The following is a 22,807-nucleotide window of genomic DNA, read 5'->3' as shown; positions in this document are numbered from 1 at the left end:
TTAAAATAATACAATATTTAATAAATGGGGTCCATCTAATTTTAAATAACTGCAGATTATTTTATTTTATTTTATTTTATTTTACAACTCTGAGGCTGCAGCTCGGGGCTTTCAGAGAAGAAGAAGCTGGTTTAGATCACTTACTGCCCCCTACTGTTACTGTCCGGTACTTACAGTCTGGCCTGAGTGCACGTGGACAGTCCGCCGTGCTCGCGCAGCCACACACTGTCCATCTCTGGGTGGAACTCCGCGGTTTGGCTCAACTGAGCACGAGAGTCCAAATGAAGTGAAGTCAGAAAACACGCGCAGAGGTTCGGGCTCGTGGTCTAACACGCACTCGGGTCCATGCTGGACTCACACACTGAATGTTTCATCACATACTCCGAACAACGAACCCCCTCTGCCGCCCCCACTAAGCCCCGCCTCCTTAAGAACGGACGTAAAGCTGATTGGTTAAGCGTCCTGCACTGTGAGGCTGCGCTGAGTTTCCTGATTGGCTGAGACCTTCTCCGGCAGCAGACCCGGAGCGGTGCCGGTAAAAGCTCGGTACTGCCTGCCAGAGATGGTTATTCATCTGTCGGGGAGAGGAGCGGAGGAAGAGCCGGTTCTGGTGAGACGGAGTTCGGTCTGTGAGTTCCGGAACTCTGCGAGTGGTTTGAAGCAGATGTCCTTTTCCTCTTTCCACACTTCTGCTTTCACTTCTGTGTGGAGGGTTCGGTTCTGCTGCTCGGAAGCTGATGGAACTCTGAAGAATCCCTAGAATTTCTCCTGTACCTCAAAGTTTTTTTCCCTGTTTGAGGAATAACAGAAACTCTGTGGGGGGGTCGGAGTTCTGCTGCCTTACTGCGAGTTCAGGCGCGCGCTCCGACATCCGGCAAATCCGGACGGAACAACAGAAGTCCAAAACGGGGCGAGTTGTCATCGGTACATGAACTGGATCTGTCTACTTCTGAGACACCAGGAGGCGATCCTTGAAGATCCAGAGGAGTTCCGGTCCAGCTGTTCCGCTGTGGCGCACAAATGGTGTTTCTGTGGGACGCAAAATACGGTACCGGTACCAGAGCGGTTTGCTTTTTTCTTTTGAATTAGCAGAAAGTTTGTGTTCAGGCAACTCAGTTTATTCATCCGAGTCCAGTCTGTTGGTGCTGTTCTGCATCAGAACCGGAAGTTCTGACCCATCCATCCAGACACGCTGGAATCATCTCCACGCGGAAACTTTCCCCAAAGCTCGAGTGGGATTTAAAGTGTTTGTGGAGAAATGATTCAAATTTTTAAAAGCTTGTTTTCATTAGTCACACATACATAAACAGAGTTCAGTTCGGTTTATTTCCCCAAACTATCAGGCTAGTTCATAACGCCCGTGCGTGTGAGTGTCATAAGGAAACATTGTTCAGTTTAGTTTTTTAAAACTAAACTTATTTATTGATTATTTATTATTTGTTTGCTTTATTTAGTTTTTTCAGATGTAAACTTTTCTGAAGAACTTCCAGGGAATCTCCTACTTATGTTGGTATTTTGCCAATTTTTAGCAGGTCAAGAGCTGCTAGAGAGCCTCAGCTGTTCACATACAAAAATAAATAAATGAATAAATAAATAAATGAATAAATAAATGTTAAAATTAAAATGATCTAAGAGAAGATCATCAGATAGATTTGAATACAATTTTGTTTTAATGTTATAATTTAAATAGATTCTTATCAAAGATATTTAAAATAAAGTCATTTGTCATATTTTGAATAAAATGATTTAAAATATATTTGTTTTGTGTATAAAGTGTAAATAAACTAACTCGGGTAACTGGGATAATCTGGTAAAAGAACCAGAAAGAAAGAAATAAAACGTCCCGAGCTTCACTACATGGCAGTTTTTATCAGGTCTTCTCGACCTGTCAATCATTCTAACTTACAGCATCATCATTTCACTTTTTTTTTTTTTTAGTTTTTTAAGTTCAAGCTAAGAAAGAAGCAAGTGAAAATTTTCTTTGCCTTTTTTTCTTTGGACAAAATATCAGAAACAATGTTTAAACAAACGGTGATGATGGACGTTTCTGTTATAACAAAGACTGACAGTAAGTTTACTTCCACATGTTTAGGTTTAATCTGCTGAGTGTTAGAGGAAGTTAAAGGTTAAACTCCCCAGAAAGAAAGAAAAGAAGCTGCTTTGGATCCGAAATAAAGTTTCACACTTTCAGCATGCAGAACCGTGTGTGTGTGTGTGTGTGTGTGTGTGTGTGTGTGTGTGTGGATGTGGTTTCTGACTGCAGATTTCCAGCATGTGGCTTCAGTTGTGGGTTTTGGCAAACTGACAAACAGAACCCACTGACACACACACACACACACACACACACACACACACACGTGTTTCCCGCGTGTTCTCGGCTTCAAACCGAGCTGCTGTGTGTGTGGGGTCAGAGGTCGGCGTGAAGGGCTGCTGTACCTTCTGGTGACATTTCTCAGCATCTTCCTGTAAATAGGAAAATGCTGCTGAACACACACTTTGGTTTATGTGTGTGTGTGTGTGTGTGTGTGTGCATCGTTGAGTCATACACAGCGTTGTGTGTTATACATCTATTTTAAATGACAGTCAGAATGAAGCTTCAGCTTTCTGACTGCATGTTGTTGTTATCAGCTCCTGATCGATGATCAATAAGCGGATTTAACCCTTTCACACACTCTGCAGACCCTCACTCAGTCATTCAGAACCACTGATCAATAAATCAAGTAAACAATGAGAAACAAAATTCACAATTTTAATAAAAGAATGCTTTTTAAAATAATCAAAATGAAAAATGTAAATAATTCCAAGTGATCATCAGAATATTTTGCTCTGCTGGATAAAACAAAATCTGGTGTTTTGTGTGATGTAAATAAAATGATGGATGATTGAATGAAACCTGACCTCCTCCCTCAGACCCAGCTCCAGGCCGGCGTTACACTCCCCCCTCCACCTCACTCGCTTCGGGGGCGAAAATGGCCGAGGCCCTGCCGCTGGGAGCCCAGGAGGCCGGCGGGGGGGCCTCTCTGGTGGGCAAACTGCGCATGGCCGAGCGCGGCGTGGTGGAGGTACGGTGACACGATGATGAAGAACAGACGTGTGGCTTTGCTGTGGAGTTCAGAGAGTGATGGTGTCTTTCAGGTGATCTCAGATCATCCAGGTGAGCTGGTGAAGACGGACAGCCCCAACTTCCTCTGCTCCGTCCTGCCAACACACTGGAGGTGCAACAAGACGCTGCCCATCGCCTTCAAGGTGTGTTCAAGCTCACGCCAGCCATTCTATTAGTGTGTGTGTTCAAATTTTTACAGATTAAAATGATTTCACAGAGAAACTAAAATGATTCAAACCTGACAAAATAATTATTAAGCTAAATTTAGATTTTCTAGCAGAAAAATAAGATGAGAAATAAAATGTTCTTTTCCTTTCTAAATGACCGATAGGTGTAAACTCCAACTTCACACGGAGTTAAAATCAAGAGAAACATGTTTCTTTGCAGTTTTTATTTTCTTTTAGACAATAATAATAAGAATCAATGTTTTAACAAATTATATTAGTAAAATAGTCCAACTTTGAAACGATAATCAGATAAAAAAAAAAACACTTATTTTTCACGTTAACCAGGTAGAGACAGTTCAGGCAGGTTTATTTCCATACATTTTAAAATAAAATGTGTTATATTCAGTTAATAATTTGTCTTTTTAAGGATTAAAGCCAGATTGTTTTTTATAAGAACTAGAAAAATGGCTAATCTAATTCTATTGTTATTTATTTATCTTAACAGGGCCAGAAGCATAAAACATGGATTCAAAAAATGATATAGAGTAAATAGAATTTAATTCCATAGCTGGACGACTGGCCGAAGGCTCCACGTCCTGCTGTCAGACGGTTCCACTAACAAGAAACTAGTTCTAACTCCTGGACTTTCTGTTTTCACCATAAGATATAAGATTGTTTACACACTTAAATATCAACTAAAATAATTATTTATTTTAATTTGCTTCTCTAAATTTAGATCCTAATGCTCACAAAAAAGTGTTTTATAGTGCAAACATTAATGCTTAGAAATTATTCTACCAAGAACATGAATATTAACCCTGAAATTGTGGGAAAACTCTTGTAATTAATGGGTTCATTTAATGTGAGCAAAGACTTTTAACAACATTGTGTGAAAATGTCTGAGAAAATCTGACAAAAACATTAGTTTAAGTATTTGTTTTCTCTCTTTTGTCCCAGTAAAAGATAAAAATTCAGGCTTTCATCAACTTTACTAAAGCATGTCTCGATGCGTCCGTCTTCAGCTTCTTCGTTTTCCTGCAGAGAATTCCCTCATGCATAGATGTTCATGGATGTAGAGGTTTTCCTGCACTTTCAGACCAAATGCATTTATGGAAAAGCAGCTTTTAGCTGAACAACACATTGATTTATTGAGTTTTATGCATTAGTGTTTGCATGTGTGTGTTTGTGTGTGTGTTGTGGTACATTATGTTTCATTATGGAGCGTCATGAGCGGATGTCGCTACCTCTCACTGATAATGGAAGAGATCAGAACTAAGATTTAAATGCTTTTTTTTTTTAGGTGGAAACGTTCTACATCGGTTTTAGTTAGCTGAAAAGCTAATCGACTCAAATCAAAGTTTAATTTCCAGGTTAATCCTAGTCTGAGAGTCATAGTAAGCTGCGGTTGTTTGGTGGAGAAGAGAAAGAATCCGTAGTAGAGGATCTTCCCTGAACGTTACTGATGCTTTAGAGAGATCAGCGTTAATATGAAAATCAGCCTGCATTTGCATAGATTGTGCTCTCTAATGAGCCACACATCACACAGGAGGTGTTGTGAGAAAGTTTTATAAAATGGTTTATGTCTCATTTCCTAGTTTACATTATTTATATGAACTTTGAGAGTTCAGACAGCTGACGGCTGTTTCAGCTTTGAGTCTCTGATGAAGGAAAATCTGCCAACTCTGCTGCACTTCACTTTCTCCTTCACTTCCTTTGGATGTTGCACAAAAAGCTGCACATATAACGATGAGATGGCAGCAGCCGGTCTGGTTTTAGTGTGCTTTTTGCACGTAGATAGGTGTGTGAGGGGCAGCTGGGAAAGCAGTAAAATGAAAAAGCCTTTGTTTCATATCTGCACGTTCAGTTCAGTCCAGTTTATATCTATGATCGTACCCAGTGTTATATCCATGTTAAAATCCACAATAGTATCCATTGTACACACGCTCATACCTGTGTTCAAAACACCATTCATATCCATGTTTATATTCATATATTTTTGCACTCCATGGTCGTGCCTATGATCATATCCATAGCTGTGTTTCCATTACAGTATTTTGCAAAGTAAAAGCAATATTTCTAAAATTTAGACAAATTGCAATTACGATTTGCAGGTGTTTTTTTATTGAATTAGCAGTTATTCTCGTAAAATCTCGTCCTGTGAGACTCCACTTTGAGGATGAAGGTGATTTCTAATTCTGTGTAAAACTCTGCTTTTCTCTGTTTGTTATATTTTATCTTTGTTTGTAAAAAGATGTCCGTCTCCTCCTGCACCGTCATAGTCATGTGGCCCCCTACGTCAAATCCAGAACGTAAATGCGAAAATAGTGTTTCCATTACGCTTTTACAATATACTTTATATTGACACGTCTGAAAAACCACCTCATGAGAGCACAAAAATTTTTAAGTGATATTTGAAAGGTTTTTTTTAAATTTAGGTGCTATTAAGGCGATATTTAAGGTTTAATTCTAGGGATGATGGAAATGCACCTCATGATAAAATCCGTAATTATATCCAGGCGCATATTCATGTGCATACCCATTATCATATCCACAATCACCACATCCATGCCCATGATGTTACCCATGTCCGAACTCTATGATTTTAACCCATGACTCATGATCTACTGCATGTTCGTAAATGGAGCAAGTTATACAGCACTTTTCTAGTCACACGTTTTCACAGCACTTTTTATTGTTACATACTAAGCGCTTTCTGCTGTCACTCACATTCATACCTGGTAGACACACTGGGAGGCAACATGGGGTTCAGTGCCTTGCCCAAGGACTCTTCAGCATGTAGTCAGAGGAAGCTGCCAGCTTTCTGGTTGGCAAACGACTGCCCTTCCTCCTGAGCTACAGCCGCCTCATGGATACAGCAGGGACAGTATCCGTGTTCGTACCCGTGACTGTTTCATGTTCATATCTATGATGGTCGTTACCATGGCAACATCCATCACTAAATATATATTTTAGCAACAAGGAATGAAAAAGTTTACTAACATCACAGCTGGTGGAAAGGTATGTTTAAATCTGGTAAATCAGTTATAAAAGAAAAATCTGAACATTTTAAGAATCTTTCATTTAAAACTGTAAACAATTAAATTACGAATAAACCTCCAACAGCAGTTTTTTTTTAAACATGTTCACCACAAAATATGCAGCTGCCCAAAACAATTCGTTAACCTGAAATTAAACCTGAAACATTTTCGGTTTAGCCAGCCTGAAGTTTTCAACACTAAACCACTGATGTGGTGATTCAGACCAGATGGTGAAAGCAGAAATTAAAAATCCCCAAGTAAAGCACGTTAGTAAGCATGTCATGAATATTCTTCACGTATTCACATAAAAACATGTTTCCTGACATCCACAGCTTCACAAATGTGGGTCCAAATGTCTCACCGCCTCATTTCTTACAACCTTAAACCAGGAGAGTTTCTTTAGGGCAAGAAAATATTACAAAAATCTAAACATTCATGTGTTGGTTGATTTCTTTCCATCTTGTCTCCAGGTGGTTGCCCTGGGCGACATTCCCGATGGTACAATGGTAACAGTGATGGCTGGAAATGATGAGAATTACTCAGCAGAGCTTCGCAACGCTACAGCTGCCATCAAGAACCAGGTGGCCAGATTCAACGACCTGCGCTTCGTTGGCCGCAGTGGAAGAGGTATGAGCCCACAGAAACAGACGGAAACAAACAGACAGAAACAAACTATTGGGGGAAAAAAACAGACGGAAACAAACTGATGGAAATATACTGATGGAAATGTGGGAGAAAGTTTAATGTGCATGCTAGAACACAACTGACTAATCTGATCTCTGGTTGAAATTTAATAGATGTTTTGCACAAGCAGCTCAGATGATGAAGTAGGGGAAGTACACATGAATAAAAACATTGTTCATTTCACTTCCTCCTCACATCTCAGTCAGTGTCAACGTGCCTCACCCCTCTCTCCCTCTGTCTTTAACCGACACACCAGACCACAGTTACTCTAAATCAGTCATAGGCAAATGTCTCAACTTATCTATTTAAAACACCAGCGCTGTGTACACAACGCTGCCATCACTGTCACACACTCGCATTAATCTGCAAACTTCAACCATCTGACAGGAAACATATGAATAACTGTCAGAGTTTTATAGATTTAACAGCCCCGCTGCTGAAAAATGGACATTTTAATTATTCATTCACAGCAGATAAAGTTTAGGAGGAGAAATTTGTTTTTATGCAAATTTAACAGCAAAGAAAACAACCTGGGTAATTTTCCAGCAACAGTGAAGCCAGAAGAGCCGACGTTTTTCAGTGTATGCTGTAGAGTAATACGTATATAAAATGAACTCATTAAACCCAGGACTTCTGTTCTTTTAAGTTTTCTTTGCAGTGTTTGTTGGTTCACTTCATCTTAACCGGCAGATCTGACACTATGTTGAGCGATTCATTCCCGCTGTGTGATCCAATAATAATATAGTAAGCATACTTAACTGGTTTTCCTAGTTACAGGATCACCAGTGTTTGCAGGTTTTTCTACTGGTAACAGGGGTCAGGATGGAAAACTCAGTTCATCCATGTTTAAAGTTTTACTCACAGATACCTGAGGCTTTTCTGAAAAGCAGGAATTCTAGATTTGCTGTTTGATAAGAAGCCACATGAACCAACATTTAAAGCAGTTTCTGCACCTCAAACCTGTCGTTTGAGTGGGAAGTGGTTGCTCCAGCTGCCAATGCTAGTGAGCGGTTTAGTGGTTTGACTGGTGGTTTCACTCACTGGTTCTCGCATGAGTGGGTGGTGGAAGCCGAAATGCTGTCACACTTAGTCATCATGAGTCAGGCTTCCTGGTTTTCAGAAGCAGCACATAAACACAGCAGAGTCCTGATGATGTGTGCAGGGTTCACACACAAAGTCTGAGAGAGCAGGCTGCAAACCAGGTTGTTGGGTCTATCCCCGACTTCCGTGTGTTGAAGTGTCGCTGAGCAAGTCACTGAATTGCATGAATGTGTTTAAATGAGACGGAAAGGTTTTCTCTTCTTGCACATGAGTCACTTATTAATCTGTTTAAATGGACTGAATCAGTTATTTCCACTTAAATTGATCAAAACCAGCTATGATTCAGCATCATTCAGCAGGAAATTAGGCTGTAAATGAAGACAAAAAATAGAAAAACACACAGATTAAACAAATATAACCTGAATTCCAAATGAGTTTGGATTCTGAACTGTGTAAAATGTAAATAGCAACAGAAAGCAATGATTTAATTTAGATAAACAACATCTCAGACGATGAAACACACATTTTACCATCTGATGGACAATATGAGCTGATAATGAATCTGATGGCAGCAACACGTCTGTAAAAAGTAGTTCCAGGTGATATTTAGCATCATGTAGCATCTCCTCTTCTTTTAACATCTGTCTGGAAACATCTGGGAAGTGCGGAGACCAGTTGCTGGAGTTTTAGGAGAAGAATTTTGTCCCATTCTGGTCTGATGCAGGATTCTAGCTGCTCTACAGTTCTGGATCTTGGTTGCTGGATTTCTGCTTCCATGATGCTCCAGATGTTTTGTACTGGTGAAAGGTCTGGACTGCAGGCAGGCCAGTTCAGCAGCCGGACTCTTCTGTGAAGCCATGCTGCTGTGATGGATGCTGATGTGGAAGCTGTCTACATTAGCGCCACTCAAGTATATATTCAGAAGGGCCAAATGTTCAAACCATGAAATTTAACAGGACCACACACTTGTTTTAATTGTGCTGTCATTTCCCACAGCATACAGTCTTTTACTGTTTCAGTCTGTAAATGTCCTTTTCTTCCTTGCAAATGTCCAGCGAAGGGATGCTGCTGTAGCATGACAGTAGTACAGCAGTAGTGCAGCCCGCTCCTGGGATGCCTCGGGATGTTTGCATGGAATCTGCCTCCTCAAATTGTAATCTTTACACACACCACACACTCACATTGCAAATTAAACACACTGGTTTTGCATTTGAATGTGATGGTAAAGTAAACATTTGTCAGTCCAGGCGGGTTTAAATCTGCGGTTTTCAGTTTTACATTTTGGGTTGGAGAAAGACATTAATTTCACACTACTTGAAAACACAGCATTATGGGTTTAATATCGCAAACAAGTGTTGCATTCATGGTCCATACTACGGTCCTAAATCAGTGTAGAAATTTCGGAAGTCTTTTTATCTATTTAATTGTTTATTTATTTATTTATTTGAAGAACCATAGGCTGAGCATCATGGAAGTTGTTTCTGGGCCATTGGAAGAGGCCTGGGCCACCTACACCACATAGTGCTACTTTAACCTGCATTTGTGGATTTCAGGTTGAACTGTGTTCACAAACAGTGATTTCCGGAAGTGTTCATGACTCCATGCAATGATTTCCAGTAGAGAATCATGACTGGCTTTAAAGCAGATCACCAGCATGGAGTTATGACCTTCAGCCTTGTCCCATGCGCACAGAGATTCCTCCTGATTCTCTGAATCCTTTGATATTAGACACTATAGAGGGTGGAATCTGAACGTATTCCACAAAGTTTGTCTCAGATGCGTGAACCCCTATCCATCTTTATGTCTGAGGGGCTCTACCACACATCTGCCCATGTAACTGGGCTGATGAAACCCCTGCTTCTTGTTTCATATGCAATTTCAGGATGTTGCTGTGAATGTGTGTGCGTGCAAGATGAGTTTTCATATGTGACTGGTTTTTAGTCTCTGACTTATTTCCTCTTTTAAACAGAATCATTATTTTTCTTTTCATAATTTATGACCTCACACACACACACATACACACACAGACACTAGTCTAAGATATAATTATTGTGTGTGCGTGTTATTTAACCAGCTAACAGCCTCACTGACTTCAACTATTCTGTCAGACTTCTTGGAAACTCTGAACATTCTCAGTTTTTCCTAATTAGATCATCATCTGCAGGAATGTACACACAGTAATAACGCTGCATACAGGCTGTAAGAGCAAAATGGTTTTAACACGTGTTGGTGGGACATGAGGAGAGTCGGAGGCGCCACCTGGTGGCCGTCATTAAATATCTACAATAAACATTTGACTCGTTAGCTTCTTGTCAGGTAACAAGATTATTGTCCTTAAATTAATGTGATGTCAGAAGTTATCAGTATATTTTAATGACACAGGTTAAACACACACACACATACACACACACACAGCACGAGATAAGTCAGAGGAACAGCTGACTTGCTGATGTGATGACAGACTTCTTTAGGCTCGTGGTTTACGTTTGGAGAGTAAGCTGGAACGTGTCAGAGCTGAAAACATGTTTTAATGAACTCAGAAAGAAAATTGAACACTCTGAGCTCCAAGAGCTTCTCCTTCCTCCCTCCGTACGTCTTCATCGGGTGTTTCAGCATGTTGTGTGTTAGTGTGAGGTGATGCTGCGATGATGTGAGCATTTCTGTTAAAATGTGTGTTTTTCCTTCTGTGAACCAGTAAAACTGAGCTGCACAATGACTCTATTTTTAGTCTAGTTTATGTTCATCCACCTACTATTCAAGTTTCAAATAACTTTATTAAAGCATCTTACTCAGGACAAACTTACATCTTCATAAGGACAGAAAATGCAACACTGACTTTAATACCAACATGAGTCACATCAATGACAGTGAAGGCAACACGGCAGCCGTTCAGTCAGCATCCAGAGAGCTGGATGGAGTAAAGATGATGGACTACCTGTTTTTTCCTTTTTCTACCATTGTATTTTGTTTTCTTTTGTCTCTGATTCTTCTAATATTTTCTAATATTCTTTCTGTGATTCCTTGATTGTGTTATTTACTCTCTTTTCTTTGATTCTGATCATCATGTCATCCTTTCTGCATCTCCTTTTATTGTTTTAGGAAAGAGCTTCACCCTGACTATCACCGTGTTCACCAGCCCTCCTCAGGTGGCGACGTACCAGAGAGCCATTAAAATCACGGTGGATGGTCCCCGGGAACCACGACGTGAGTCACCACACCAACACTGCACATACAAACATGATTTCCAACAGATTTTAGGTTAGTCTCATGTCATTTTCTGGTTAGATTCACACTGACAACTTTTATTGGCCCTCTGCAGTTAGTCCAGATCCTGTCCAGAGAAAGAAGAAAGAACATATAAAACCAAAATAAATTCATTTAAACCCACACAGAACTCTTAAAAATGGAGCAGATTTTTAAGTCAACTGTGATGTCACTGCCTGGATCCATTTCATCATATAAAGCTGTGGTTCCAAACTAACATACGGTAAAAACTATCAAACTAATTTCACAGAGAAATGTTTTTGGAGGAGCACATTTATTTTGACATTGCTAATAAAAGTTCCAAATAGTTTTGATATATGTCAGCTATACAATAATCTAGTGACCCCCTCAAATGAACCCCCATGGTGGTTTGGACCACTAGTTTGAGAACCACTGATATAATAAATCACAGTAATATTTGGATTTTATTAATATTACTTCAACTTTAATTAATTATTTTTAACAAACACTGTTCTAAAGAAATAAATACTACTTTAATTTTAGTTTTTAGGAAGTTTACATACAGAGGAGTTGGTTTCATGTTTCAGAAGGAAGTAAATCTGATGTTTATCAGCAGCCACGTTTCACAGGACTGACTGAGAAATGATCACTAACGATTACAGAATTAACCAGAATAAACTGACTCAGCAGTTCCTCACATAATTTATCACCATGCACTTCTTCAGATGTTACGCAGCACTGGATCAGAGAAAAAATGCCAGTTTGCCACTTTTATTTATAGGGTATCAATTTATAACCTCTGTCAACCAATCAGTCAATCTTTATTTATATAGCACTTTTCAAACATTGAGTCAGACGTACACAGGCTGACACAAAAAGGAAGAGTTATCATGAGGAAAATCCAGACCTAAAAGTGATTTTACACAAATAAAAACATCCAAGCCAAACAGTGAAAGTGGAAATAAAAACGTGGAACACGTCAAATAAGTACATGAATGTAAAACAATTAAACATCTGTTATCTGCTTTAAAGACGTTTAGTCCTGATACTTCATTCATTATAACGTTATGATCCAATTCTGTCCAATTCAGTACAATACATACCAATCAATCTTTATTTCTAAAGCACTTTTTCATACAAAAAATGCAACACAAAGTGCTTTTATTGTGTCTTTATTATCAAACTGAGTCCAATTCATTACAGTTAGTGTTCATAGCTTTTCAATTCATGAAGAAGAAGGAAACCATCATCTTCAGTTCTTCATCCTGAGCTGCATGAGATGACAGTGGAGAGGAGAAAATCCCTTTTAACGGGAAGGAAAATCCTCCAGCAGAACCAGAACCAGGATGGACATCCATCACGAATTCATCAAGCTGGAGTGAACGCAATTTTCAAGAAAAACTTAAGCCACCCCCGATGTTCTAGTTCAGATTGTCTTTATGTTGTTTTTACTTTAAGACTTAAAAATATTTTTCTAAAAATATTTTGTTTACTTGCTGTAGAAACTGGATGCCATGATGTTATAAAAACAGCTTTACGTTAATGGAAGAACTGACAAACTCTCCACTAAGTCAAACAGGAAGCTGATGAAACTCTGACTTCCTGTCGGCTCACTCTGATGAAACTCGGGGAATTCTGCATGAAAGAAAACAGAAACTAAAGACAGATGTGGGTTTAAATGTTGGTTTGATAACAAGTACAGGTGATAAAAACGGATTCATGTTGGTCACATGACACAGGGAGACTGATCAGCTGTGAACAACCATCAACCAGCTGTTACAACACGCACACACACACACACTTACCTCATTTGAAAAAGTGTGTGTAACTGGACCTTAGGTCTTTGAAGTGTGACATGAACACATGACACCCACCCACACACACACACACACACACACACACAGACTGACATATGGGTACATGAGCACATCTCCTCAGATACTATCTGCAAAAACAGTCGGGTTAATTTTATCAGAACTGTTGGAGGAAGTCCTGCAGAAAGTAATCAGATTACATCCAAAGCTGAAAAGTCTTGTTTAACTGTGATCAGTAACAACCTTTTATTTGTCTTCAGGTCACCGGCAGAAGCTGGACGAGGTCAAACCCGGATCTCTGGCGTTTTCAGAGAGGCTAACAGAACTGGAACAGCTAAGGCGGAGCTCCATGAGGGTCACTCCTCCCCATCATCACCATCACCATCTTCATCATCACCAACCATCTGCTAACAGCCGCCAGTCTGCAGCTCTCAGCTCTGCTTCGTTCTCTAGCCCCACACACTCCCAGATATCTGCTGGTAAGACCCAACAACCGATGGTCCTGTTCAGTCGGTCCAGCACTGCTCTGCTCTGCTGAACCTTCTTTTCATCTACTGATGATAAACAAGAAACTTCTGGGTGATCCTAATTCCGCTATAAAATGTAGTTTTATATTCAGTTTACCATCATTTTTAACCTGCTGCTACATAAATCCCGTTTCCAACAGGCGCCGGGCTCAATACGGTACAGGTCAGTATATAAATGTTTTTCTTTCCTCAGGCAAAAACTGGGAAGGGTGTAAGTATCCGATCCGACCTGTCCTACTATTTTTGTGACTCTTCTCTTACAACCTGACCCTAAAGGGTGGAGCTTGACGCACTGCATTACATTCGTCACTTCCCGTGAGTTTTGGCAATAAGAAAAGCGACGTGTTTAAAAGTACCATGAATTTTTTGTTTTTAAAGTAGGGACGTGAAACCGAAGCCTGGCGTGAAATCAACTCAGTGCTTCAAAGCATTTGATCCACTGAAATAGCGCCATCTGCTGGCTGTGAGTGTTTTTTGAGGGAAAGCATTGACAGGGCTTCATTACTACATGGGTGTCATAGGTCTCTCCATCTCATCGTTGACTCACTGTTTAAATAAAGATACGCTCTCAACCCTGTCTTCCTGTTTTCTCCTGTCGTTTATATAAAGGAGAAAAGGAGGCTGGCAACTTACTTTGGTTTAAGGAAGTGATTCTAAACCTTTTTGAGCTATGAGTCCCACAATGACATAAGTTAGTATTTGTGACAAGTGGCTAATTGTGTGATACATCAAATAGATGTAGCCATCCTCTAGGTACGGCCAAATTTGGTTTTTTGAAATAGCACCTTTACTAACTTTGTTTCTAGAAATATATATATATTTGAATATATAAAAATCTTCACAAATAAAGAGGAAAAATTGGTTTTCAGAATTAATGGAGCCTTTCCAGGTGTGAAAAGTTCTGGTTCTGTAGACACTAAAGCTTCGTTTCTTCCAAGGTGTCCGGCTTAGGATGGACGGTTTGGTGCAGTTTGGTTTGCCAAACTCTTATCGCTGTTGCATTTCTGCAGCCAACTTTGCCTTCACCTGATAGGTGGGATATAAGATGTTAGCAAAGGATGCATTAGCTACGTAATAGAACATCGTAGCCACACAATGCCTTTCTCGAGTTATAATGGAGCAGAATGTGAAACAAAAGAGAATGGTGGGCATCCAGCAGTTTGTGTTCTCGCTTTAAACAACAAAAAATATTTAAATATGTCTGTTGCCGCTTTGTTTGAGTCTTTGAGTCGCGTGGGAAGAAATAATTCTTTACACCAATCAATGGATTGCGGTATGTCAAGCCCCACCCTTTAGGGTCAGATCGGTAAGGTTTGTATCCCAACAGAAGGGTCCAAAGTAATTAGGATGGCTTGTATGTTCTGGCACCCTCTCCAGTTTTAGTCTGTGGAAAAGCTAAAGGAAATTTATACCAACCTGTTCTGTACCAAGCCAAACTACATTCTAGCATTTAAAGCAAACTGTGTTCACTGACAGGAATATTTGGAGGTGTTCCTGAGTCCCTGCAGGGATTTTCAATAGATCCATGTTTGTTTTTTAACACAGTGCTGCCTGAGGGCTCAAAGATCACTCACATCCATCACTAATGGTCAAACGTCTCCAGAATCTCTGAATCTGCAGATTATGTAGGTTCAAAGTCTTCACGGCATTACAATCAGGAACATTTTATCTAAAAGTGAACCGTTGTCTAGCTTTACACCCAAACATGTTACTGACCCGTTGGTAACTGAACTGATTAGCTCTACTTTATTTTATTGTTTTTTTATTTATTTATTTTGTGCAAATGTTTTTCAGATTCAAGATTTTTCATTAAACAGTGAAAATGTCTCACTTTCAACATTTATCTGTTTTCTGTGGTGAATAAAATGTTGATTTATGAGACTTGGGGGAGAAAATTGTAATTTTTAGGAGCCGATTTTAGTGTAAACTTAAAATCACTGTGTATGTGATGTTTGTATTTCATGTAAAATCATTAGTTTATCAGATTAACAGTTTATTAGTATCAAGTTCCTGCAGAAACATGAATATTGTGTCTGAATTTCCCAACTTTTGCATCAAACTTCATGGTTCCTTCTTGTGGTTTTTGTAAGATCCATTGTGGTTAGTGTGTGTGTCTGTGTGTGTACACGTGAATGTGGGTTGTGGTTGCCGTGGATACTCTGTGTGGTACCAAAATACAGAATCTGTTCCTCTTTGGTCTTCAGTGGTAATGTTGACACGTGTGTGTGTGTGTGTGTGTGTGTGTGTGTGTGTGTGTGTGTGTGTGTGTGTGTGTGTGTGTGTGGGTGGGTGGGTGTGTGTGTGTGTGTGTGTGTGTGTGTGTGTGTGTGTGTGTGCCAGGAAGCAGGTTGTGATTCAAGAAGGAAATGAAAGTCAGCTGGCAGGAAGAGCTTCTGTGAGAAAGAAAGTACTTAAAATTAAAAAAATTATTTATTTCTTCATACACAAAAATCCTGAATAAAAATAAAGACTTTAAGTCATCGTGACAGTAAATTCACTTTAAATTAAATACAGATTGAAAACATCTCTAAACATCTTGTAAATCTCTAAAACCGCAATTATATCAGTTAAACTAATTTTCTCTGTTTTTTTCCATCCTTGAGAATTGCAGTATACAGAGAATTATGCTGTTCCAGTCATCAAATAAAAGTATTTGCGTAGAATCCTGCCCACCTGTAAAGAGATCCTCCAAGTCTGATACCTGGTAAAATATTCCTGTGCAGGAGGAATACCGAGGTTAAGCCACAAGGGTTTTAACAAGTATTTAGTGGATTATTTTCTTGTTGTAACAATGCTTCCTGGCTATATATCTTGTTTATTTCTATTTTAAACGGTGTCACTGTTGTAGAAAATGCATGTGTGAAAAGAGCAGCAGAGTTGAGTATGTGGGCTGCACCTATGAAAAACCTGCCAAATCTTCACTGTCAATGCTAAACAGCTTATTCTGCTGTTATCTCTTGATTTAAGCCTCTGGTATCCAAGGTGATGACAATCAGGTGCTTGACGATCAGGAACATGTACACTGGAACCTGGACATGTGGAGGAATAACGAACAGCACTATGCTGATTGCCACACTGATAGGGTAATAGCTTTTAGCATTGGAGACACTCTCAATACAGAGACATATTGGAGATGAGATAAGGAAATAAACAGGCTTTCCAACAGTATCAAATTTATTACCAGGAAGTGTTACAACAAAAGAAATGATCAGCAAACATGAATTTCCTCTTTTATTTATTTATTTATTTATTTATTTAGTCTAATCAAGTTTAGTGTTTATGATGTCTAATGCTGTTGAAGGGGAATTTCTCTCTCTTTATAATCCTGTAATCCACTGCCCCTCTTCAGTTTCTAGTTGATTTGCAGAGTTATTCCAACATTGCAACATTTCTCTGTGTAATGTGGTGTCATTTCCTGTTTTGTGGAAAACTACAGCAGCTCTTATTTAAAGTATATTTAACTAGATCAGTCCACAGTGAAAATAGATTAAAAAGTCCCTTCTTTTTTCCCCAAATGTTCCTATTGGTGCAGACTGAAGATGGAGCTTGTAAATATATGACTGTAGAGTCATTGGTGCCAGGATTAAATCCTAAAAATCACTTTCAAAAGCCAGTTGCTAACAGGTGTTAGCAGGTTGTTATCAAACTGTGTGAGGATGCGTTAGAAAATGTCAGTAGAAGTTGACAACTCCTTGCAGGTGTTAGCAGTTGTTAAGGGATGTTTGTAGATGTTAGCAGACATTAGTCAGTGTTAGCAGGTTGTTTACCCTATATGGCAAAGGCTTTATGGTTCTTTCAAGCTGTACAACTAAATAACTGATATGCTGAACAACAGAAAAGGGAGGTCTGTATGGAGGTGAAGAGAAACAGAAGCAGTTCTTTGTACTTTTGGTATTTTTCACATCCCACTCATAAAATAATTACCAACAGGAAACCACCAAAGCTTCTCTGAAATATTGTCCGTTTTTCTTTTTTTTCTTTTTTTTTCCTCCTTTCTATCTTTACCTCTAAACCAGGGTGTCCAGTTCCTGTCTTTCAGGGCAGCAATTGTCCAGCTTTAAAATGGTTCATTGTTCATTAAACTGCTCTCCTCAACAGTCAATCCCAAGCATGCTGTAGTTATAAAATGTTCGGCTCCCAAAGGAGAGCCGGTTCTTTTGGCTCCAGAACGGCTCTTAATTTAGCATAATTTTTAGCCCCATAATTTACCTTAACTTCTCAAAATTTAATTAATTGTGAATTAATTAAAAACTCATTTGTGTTCAGCAATTTTACATGAAACCTTATATTTGCCTTCTTTTGTGCATTTATTCTGATACAAAACCATTTACTTTTGTTTACTATTTCAACAAAAATCCTACATTGCACAAAACAGCAAACAATTATAGAAACAGAATGAAAAACCAAACATACAGCAAAATGAAAAAAACACTGGGAGCCGGCTCTCACTCGATGGGATTCACTACCAAGCATCGGGTCTCAGAGCCGGCTCTTTCATGCATAGCACATCACTAGCATGTTGACCCATTCATCTGATTCAGCTGTGCAGCAGCAGGAAACAAATATATATATATATATATATGTGTGTGTGTGTGTGTGTGTGTGTGTGTGTGTGTGTGTGTGTGTGTGTGTGTGTGTGTGTGTGTGTGTGTGTGTGTGTGTGTGTGTGTGCATGCAGCACTACATGACAACACCTGGGTCCAACTGGACTCACAGCAGTCTGACTACCACTTAATTATGATGTCACATCTTGTTTTTTTTCCCAATTGTGAATGGTACTGTTCTTAGATTGAGATGTTCCATACAAACTGTACAGAGCTCAGTAACATATTTATAGATCACTCATTGAATGAGGAAAGAGACATCAGTTTGTATTAAGATAAAGATTTTTTGAAGAATTCATGAACCACATGTTTTCCTTTTTTTGCCAGATCAGAACCTTGTTGTGGATGCTGTTAAAATAAGATGAATAGTTAAAATAAGTTGAATTTCATTACATATTATGTCATGTTTAATGATATTGTCACATTTATTGTCTTCGTTGTTTTAGATTGACGAAGAATAATTCAGTTTAATTCAGCTAAATTAATTAAAAATCCAGTTAAAATTCATTTGAGTAAAAAAATCTGTTCATGAATTTATTAGATGAATAATACTTTCAAATAATTTATCTCCATCTTTGTTTTTTTTTTTATTTCAGATTCCAGACAGATGCAGTCATCTCCGTCTTGGTCTTATGACCAATCATATCCTTACCTTGGCCAGATAACCACGCCCACTGTCCACACAGCCAATCCCCTGTCACCTGGTCGTTCTTCCCTCAGTGACCTGTCCTCGCGGCTCACAGGTAAACCAACTTTGGATGAGCAGCAGAAACATCAGTGTTTGTTATCATCTGACCTTTGACCTTTGACTTCCTCTCAGGTCCTGACCTCACGGCCTTCAGTGACCCCAGGATGGCTTTAGAACGACCTTTTACCTCCCTCCCCTCCCTACCTGACTCCCGTTTCTCGGACCCCCGGATGCACTACCCGCCCACAGCAGCTGCCTTCACATACACTCCATCCCATAACCCTGTCTCCAATGGTGCCCTTGGTATCACCATGGCAACAGCCATGGCAACCACGCCAACAGGGCGTTACCACACATATCTGCCCCCTCCTTACCCAACAAACACCCCCCACCAGGCTCAGAATGGGCCCTTCCAGTCCACCTCCTCTCCGTATCACCTGTACTATTCCACCACCGCTGGCTCATACCAGTTTTCTATGATGGCGGGGGGCAGTGGTGGGGGCAGCAGTGACTCACGCTCACCACCAAGGATCCTGCCACCATGCACCAACGCCTCCACAGGCTCCTCCCTTCTGCACCCTTCTCTGCCCAACCAAAGTGAAGGAGTAGGTGTAGAGGTGGAGTCCAGCCATAGCAGCTCCCCGACAAATATGGCTGCCACTGAAGCCGTCTGGAGACCTTACTGAGACCTCAGAGATGGACTTCCTGTTTGTGACGGCAGACTCTGACAAGGAGGATCAAACTTAAGACTAAACTGAAACATCGATCACTGTTAATATTTCAATATCTTGATTAATGATTAAACAGATAGTCAACAAACAACATGAAAGATGTGGATCCAATCAGGAATCAATGTTTATATCCTCATCATCATCGTCATCACCACACAGACCACAGAACCTTCCAGAGCCATCCCTGAACTGTCTGATTCTCTTAAAATTTTAACCCAGTTTGTTTAGATGAAAGATGCATGAAGCTGCACGGAGGCAGGAGGGAACCCAAATAAATCACAATCAGAATTATTCTTTTCTATCGTGGAGGTTGGGAATCTGTGTAAATGAAAATAAAAACAATGCAATTATTTGCCATTCTTTTCAAGCCATATTTTATCTATATGTATATTTCAATAGAACATAAACAAGATTTCAGATGTTGAAACAGAGATTTTACCATTTCATGGAAATAGAAGCTCATTTTCAATCTGATGGCAGCAACACATTTCTAAAAAAAAGTGTATGGGGTGGCGGGTGGGGTAACTAAGAGTTTAACAGTCTTAAAACTTGCAAACCTGGCTTTTCTGGGTTTGATACTGCAGAGCCTCTTCCCAGAGGGCAGCAGGAAGAACAGACCATGTTGGGGGTGTGGGGGGTCTCTGGTGATGTTGTGCAATGTCCTGGATGGATGGATGAGGGGTCTTCTCTGCAGTCCTCACCACCCTTGGCAGCAACTTCCTGTGTGAGGCTCTGGACCTGCCAAACCAGACGGAGATGCAGCTGGTCGGTTGGATGTGGTGAAGATGGGAGTATATAGAACATAGTACATAGTGCTGTTTTAACTTGAATTTGAGGATTGTGTGATGGTGTCAGTAAAGTGTTTTTGGGCTCGTGCAGTGATTTCCAGTGTAGAGAATAAGGCCTATTTTTAAAGCAGTGCTGCCCAGGGACCTCAATATCACCAGCATCTAATACAAATTTGTTATTTTCCTTGTGCACAGAAAACTCTCCAGAATCTCATAATTTTGATTATTTTCAAGGGATTGAATGTAGGAGATGGACAATTCATTCTTCTCAGTTTTATAAGGAACATTACTTTTAAATTTCTCTTCAGTTTACAGAATCTGTGTTTTGCAGATTCTTGAACCTTGAAGCTCATTTATGCTCCCTTTACATACACAAAATGTCACTGCCCATATGTTCTCATGCACCATTGGTTGCTAGGCAATACATCCAAGAGATGGTAGTATAGAATTCAACTCTGAGTTCCAACATCAGTTTCAGAGCCAACATGGTGACAGTGGAGGAGATTAAGATAATGCACGCCCTCAAAGAGACATACAGCGAGGCAACACAGGAGACAGTAGTCATCTGTGAAGCCATTATTCAAGCTTCTTCCTGGTTGTTCTCATCCCTGGTCGCATGTCAGCTATACTGCTCAACACTGCCCCCATGGTTTCCTGCCTCAGGGTACACATCCACAGGAGCCCTGGAAACGGACCACATACAGACATAAGACACGTACTTAAGATTCCACATCTACCTAGAGCATAGAGCATAAATGGGCCTTCAGAGAGACTCTAACTCTCTAAGGTGCTCTTTTCATATACAATCATGTTACTGACTTGATGATTAACCTGATTATATTAACTCATTTTAATTTTTTCTTTTTACTACCAGTTACTTTTCCAGCCTTTTGTTGCCCCTGTTCCACCTTTTTAGAGTTAAATTGCTTTCATCAAATTCGAAATTAGCCCACATTTTCCATGAAATGGTAAATTATCTCAACATCTGATATGCTTTTTATGATCTGTTGGGGATAAAATATGACTTCAGGACATTTGAAAATCATTGCATTCTTTTGTTATTGACATTTTACACAGCACCCCAATATTTTGGGAGTTGCTGTACACAAAGTGTTGGTTTGGGTCTAAAGATGAGAACGTAGCAATAATAATAAAAAGTGAACTATTAGCAGACCAACTCCTCATGCAAACTAACTCAACTTGCATTATTAATTGTTTTGTTCCTAAATTTTTCTCACAGTTAATGTTAAACTCCGGCTATGTTTACATGTACAGCAACATTATGTTGTAATTTTTATTATAAATAAGACAATATTCTGATTATGGTGTTGTATATAAAATATATTCCCGTTTACATGTTACAGATTATAATCTGATCAATAACTCACAGGAAGCCGCTGTAATGACTATTCTCCAGAACATCTTCATGTGCTGCACTGAGTGCAGGTCTTACTGCTAAACAGAAGTTTCTGCAGCAAGATGTGAACCTTCATCCTGCAGCTGGGACGGAGATCCCCATCCATTACTGGTGACTGCTTACTTACTGGGATTATGTTGATCAGAAGATGCTGTTTACATGGCAGGAAGGTCGGGATCAGGTTGAGTTGGGAATATTATTCTGCATGTTTCTATTCCTACTGGGGCTGGAAGAAAATAGAAAACCCCAGTTATTTCTATCCAGTTGCTTTTCACCAGTTAGTAGCAATAATCATTTGAAACTGATTTGGAGCTCTGAACTGTGCCGGTTTGTAAGAAATCTCCACCCACTGCTGGAGTTCATTCAGACCTGACATGTCGAAGCCTGTCCCTCTCAGGATGGAAGACAGGATATGGGAGGGTGAGGATCTTCCCTGATATGAGGATTAAATGGATTTCATGGGGAGAAATGGTGTTTTTGATCTTACTTCAGAATCTGGTTTCCTTTTTCAGAAATGTTTTTCAGGTTGTAAATAAGATGCAAACATTGTCATGGCTTGTTTGTGTAAATCCATTTTTTATGCACCCATGGTTATTTCATGCTGTTATCACAAAAACGAGGCTCTGAAGTTAAAATGGTCAGATTTTGCTACACAAGAAGTAAACGTGTTTGAGTTCATGGTCTGACTTGTGTTTTTGTTTGTTTTGGTTTGTTTGTTTTTTTACACAATATATTCGTTTTAAGTTGTTCAAACTGAGTTTTAATCATCCATCAGCAGCTTTCCTACATCCGCATCACCTCATCACTGCTGATGAAACAGGAGCTTCTGTCAATTAAGTGTTGCTAAAGTTAAAGGTCTGCTCGATCTGCAGGGTGATAAAAACTTATTGACTAGAGCAGGGGTGGCCAACGTCGGTCCTCGAGAGCCACAATCCTGCATATTTTCCATGCATCCCTGCACCAACACACCTGACTCAAAT

The 22,807-nt window shown here is 39.7% G+C and overlaps 1 protein-coding gene across 2 annotated transcripts; it reads left to right on the top strand.

Annotated features, from left to right (window-relative positions):
* The first annotated feature begins 528 nt into the window (after positions 1-528).
* On the top strand, positions 529-22,505 carry runx1 (RUNX family transcription factor 1). Of its 2 annotated transcripts, none has more exons than XM_041978816.1 (8): positions 529-1,048; positions 2,911-3,062; positions 3,136-3,246; positions 6,779-6,935; positions 11,133-11,237; positions 13,333-13,551; positions 18,800-18,946; positions 19,024-22,505. In XM_041978816.1, the coding sequence occupies exons 1-8, from the start codon at positions 1,021-1,023 to the stop codon at positions 19,575-19,577; spliced, it is 1,473 nt and encodes a 490-aa protein (XP_041834750.1). In that variant the 5' UTR covers positions 529-1,020; the 3' UTR covers positions 19,578-22,505. The 2 variants fall into 2 exon arrangements, with proteins under 2 accessions (XP_041834750.1, XP_041834749.1); XM_041978815.1 differs by having other exon boundaries at positions 529-1,054.
* Positions 22,506-22,807: the final 302 nt, after the last annotated feature.

The sequence above is a fragment of the Melanotaenia boesemani genome, chromosome 24 (assembly GCF_017639745.1).
Source record: "Melanotaenia boesemani isolate fMelBoe1 chromosome 24, fMelBoe1.pri, whole genome shotgun sequence".
Taxonomy (NCBI): Eukaryota; Metazoa; Chordata; class Actinopteri; order Atheriniformes; family Melanotaeniidae; genus Melanotaenia; species Melanotaenia boesemani.
Note: the sequence above shows the minus strand (reverse complement) of the source record. Positions and strands in the feature narration are given on the sequence as shown.